A 3,569-nucleotide genomic window follows, 5' to 3' on the forward strand; every position below is an offset into this window, starting at 1 on the left:
TGCCTATCCCAGTAGTTGTCCAAGTCGTCGCATTAAGCCACAATCGAAATTTTTACCTTGATCCGTGTGGACTTCTAATGGTATTCCAAAACGAGAGAAGAATTCTCTTACTACTGTTTCAGCAACAGTTTCAGCTGTTTGGTCTGCTAACGGATATGCTTCTGTCCATTTTGAGAACTGGTCCACAAGAACCAAGACATATTTTCTTCCTCGTCGGGATTTGGGGAATGGTCCGATAATATCTAGCTGTATGCGGTCCATTGGTGCTCCAGTATGATAATTTTGCATTGGTGCACGGCTAGCTTTCGTGCTTTTCTTGTTAACTGCACACTGCTGGCAGCAAGATATATAAGAAGCTACGTCATTTCTCATGCCGTACCAATAAAAATTCAAACGAACTTTTTCAACTGTGCGGTGAATTCCAGGATGCGCTGCAAGTACTGATTTGTGACATACTCCTAAAACTTCCTTCTTTAGACTCTCCGGTACAATAAATAACTCCTTCTCACCATCAATTGTTTTCCATTTATAGTAAACGACTCCATCTCGCATGCTTAGTTGTTGAAAGCAAAGCCAATAATGTCTTAAGGCGGGACATTCTTTAACTATGTGTTTGCGTTCTTGAGGTCCGTGTTTCGTCCATTCCATTAAAAGTTCTTAGTGACTGAATCTTTTAGTTGTTCCTCTTGAAGTTGAAAGCGCGAATATCCTTCTATCCAGGTTTGTTGACTGTCTGTGTTATCATTTGGATCAATTGCTGTAATTCTTCTCGTGGCTATTGGGAGGACATCATCAACGTCTGCTTCGAATTTTTCCCATTGTGTGTGCAGTTTGCTGCAGTGTTGGCAGCCATTGCATGGCAATGTCAGCGGGTCCATTCCTGCCTTGTAGCAGTCACAAACATGACTTGTCTCTGGATATCGAGACAGTGCGTCAGCGTTGCAGTGGTCTTTTCGAATTCGATGCTGGAATAAAATGTCAAATTGGCTGAGCTGTTCTAGCCAGCGGGCAAGTTGACCCTGCGGGCTCTTGAAACGATAGAGCCAGGTTAGGGAGCTATGGTCTGTCCTTAAAATGAATCTTTGTCCAAGTAAATAATGCTTGAATTTCTCTGTAAAAGATATCACGGCAAGAAGCTCCTTACGAGTCACACAATATTTCTCCTGAGCAGGACTAAGACGTCGGCTTGCGTAGCTTATAACTCTCTCCACACCTTCCTGTATCTGTGACAGTACAGCTCCAATAGAATTGTTTGATGCCTCGGTGTCAAGAATAAATGTCTGTTCCGGAAGTGGATAAGCTAAAATAGGCGTTGACGTTATGAGAGTCTTTAGCGAGTCAAATGCCAACTGTTGGTCTTTCCCCCATGTAAACGTACATCCTTTGGGTAGTAGACGGTACAAGGGATCCGCAATATCAGCATATTTGGAAATAAATCGCCTGTAGTAGTTGGTCAGTCCTAAAAATGTTTGAAGCTCCTTAACATTGGAGGGAACTGGCCAATCTTTTACAGTATTCGTCTCTATACCCCTTGCACTGACATAGTGTCCAAGAAACAGAACTCTCTTTTGAAAAAGTTTACATTTGATGGGTTTTAGTTTGAGACCATGTTCACTAAATCTTTCAAATACATGAGTAAGGTTACTTATGTGAGATTCAAAGTCCGGACTGGCTATTATCACATCGACAATGTATATAAGAACCATTTCACATTGCAAACCTCGTAGGACTAATTCCATTACCCGTTGAAATGTTCCTGGTGCTCCACATAACCCAAACGGCATTCGAGTATATTCAAAAAGTCCGTAACGAGTTGTGAATGCTGTTTTGCATCGATCCTCGGGTGCAACTTCTATTTGGTGGTATCCGCTCTGAAGGTCCAGTGTCGAAAATACACTCGCTCCTGCTAAGGTGTCTAAACATTCTTCGATATTTGAAAGAGGATACGAGTCTTTGCTGGTTACTGCGTTGATTTTCCTGTAGTCAATGCACCACCTTATACCTCCATCTTTTTTTCCTCACAAGAACAACTGGTGCTGACCATTCAGAGTGAGACGGTACAACTGTTTCACTTTGGAGTAGCTTATCGAGATGCGCTTTTTCTTCACCTAAGAATCCTAATGGAGTGCGTCTGAGGGGTTGACGAATTGGCCTAGCTTCGCCAGTCTTTATTTGGTGTTGAATACCAGAAAAGCAACCAAGATCTTCATCATTCTCAGCAAATATGTGTTTGAATTCCAATAAAAGTCTTGCAACCTCTTGCTTCTGGTGAGATGTTATATTGTCTCCTGTTGAATCCATAATAGGTTCTAAATATTCTGGCAAGCTGTCTGTGTAATCAGGTATTTCAATGTCTCTGTTGTCGGTATCAGGATCCCCACTGTCAATGTCCACTACTTCTACAAGCTTTCCAAGATGAGTTCCAGATGACAGCATAATTTTCTGTTGTGTTGGGTTGATAATTCTGATTGGTATTTTTTCTTTCATTTCCACTAAAACCGATCCAGTGTGGCAACCGTTTTGTAATGATGCCGGGTCCAAAACACCAACAACACTTTCTTTAGGACAGTCAACCTTTCCAATCACATTTGTCTCTGCCATGGGCTCCAAAGTTGTTTCCATTGCAACTGTGACTCTAGATATTTGGTAATCAGTTTCTTTTCGATACCGTCCTGGAATAAGCTCATCTTTTATCAGCAGATCACCTTGTCGAGCCATTATTATACCATCTACTTCTTTCAATAAGTCCATTCCAATTAAGATATCGTCTCTTATCGGCGCAATGCATACTTGCCAAATGATCTCGGTCTTTCCCAGTCTAAGCTTTGCAACAACATTCATGTCGGCCTCCATTTCTTTCCCGCTTTCTGCATTCAACAAACATGCTTTCATTCCCGTAGTACCGCTCAATCCGATACTATTTGCAAAAGATCTAGAAAGTACCGTTACATCTGCTCATGTGTCAACAATAGCATCGACCTTATTGCCATTAACTTGAATTGGAATAAATAAACCTTGTCCTCTGCCGATCTTATAAACAGGTCTCCTTTCACGATCGGTGCCAGTCTCTTGTCTCCTGATAGGGCTGGGGGATCGTGATCTGTTAGGACAATCACGTTTATAATGGCCTTTATCACCACAAGAATAACATCCCGTTGAGAAAGTTGGTTTTGAATCTTTCAGTACGGACCTTTCTAAAAGATCTCTCAGTGCTTTGATTTCATTCTGTAAGCTTTGATTATCTGGTTTCCGAAATGAAGTTGCCAACTGTCTTACGTTTTCCACTTCTTCATATTGATCATAACTGTTCTCATCTTCGTCATTCTCGTCTTTCCAGGTAACGCGTCTGGTCCCATCGTAGCATGGTAGTTGTGTTGTAGTTGTACTACAATATCTAGTGCTGAAGATACAGTCTTGGGCTGACGATTTAAAGCTTCATAAGCTATTTTGGGGTTCTTATGGCCCTTCAAAAAGTGTTCCGCTGCTAGTTCTTCTTGTAGCTCGATACTACTTGTTGGGTATGCTATAGAAACTAACCGCCTAACTTCTTCAGCAAACTCTTCATTCTT

The 3,569-nt window shown here is 41.6% G+C and overlaps 1 protein-coding gene across 1 annotated transcript; it reads right to left on the reverse strand.

Annotated features, from left to right (window-relative positions):
• Window positions 1-1,983: 1,983 nt before the first annotated feature.
• On the reverse strand, window positions 1,984-2,892 carry LOC134694459 (uncharacterized). Its single transcript, XM_063555471.1, has one exon. The coding sequence runs from the start codon at window positions 2,890-2,892 to the stop codon at window positions 1,984-1,986; it is 909 nt and encodes a 302-aa protein (XP_063411541.1).
• Between the last annotated feature and the right edge of the window lie 677 nt (window positions 2,893-3,569).

This window comes from Mytilus trossulus, chromosome 13, assembly GCF_036588685.1.
Source record: "Mytilus trossulus isolate FHL-02 chromosome 13, PNRI_Mtr1.1.1.hap1, whole genome shotgun sequence".
Classification (NCBI taxonomy): domain Eukaryota; kingdom Metazoa; phylum Mollusca; class Bivalvia; order Mytilida; family Mytilidae; genus Mytilus; species Mytilus trossulus.

What these genes read in the sequence shown, in the direction of transcription:
- LOC134694459 (XM_063555471.1), bottom strand. Translation starts at nt 2,892, where the DNA reads ATGAAAGCATGTTTGTTGAATGCAGAAAGCGGGAAAGAAATGGAGGCC.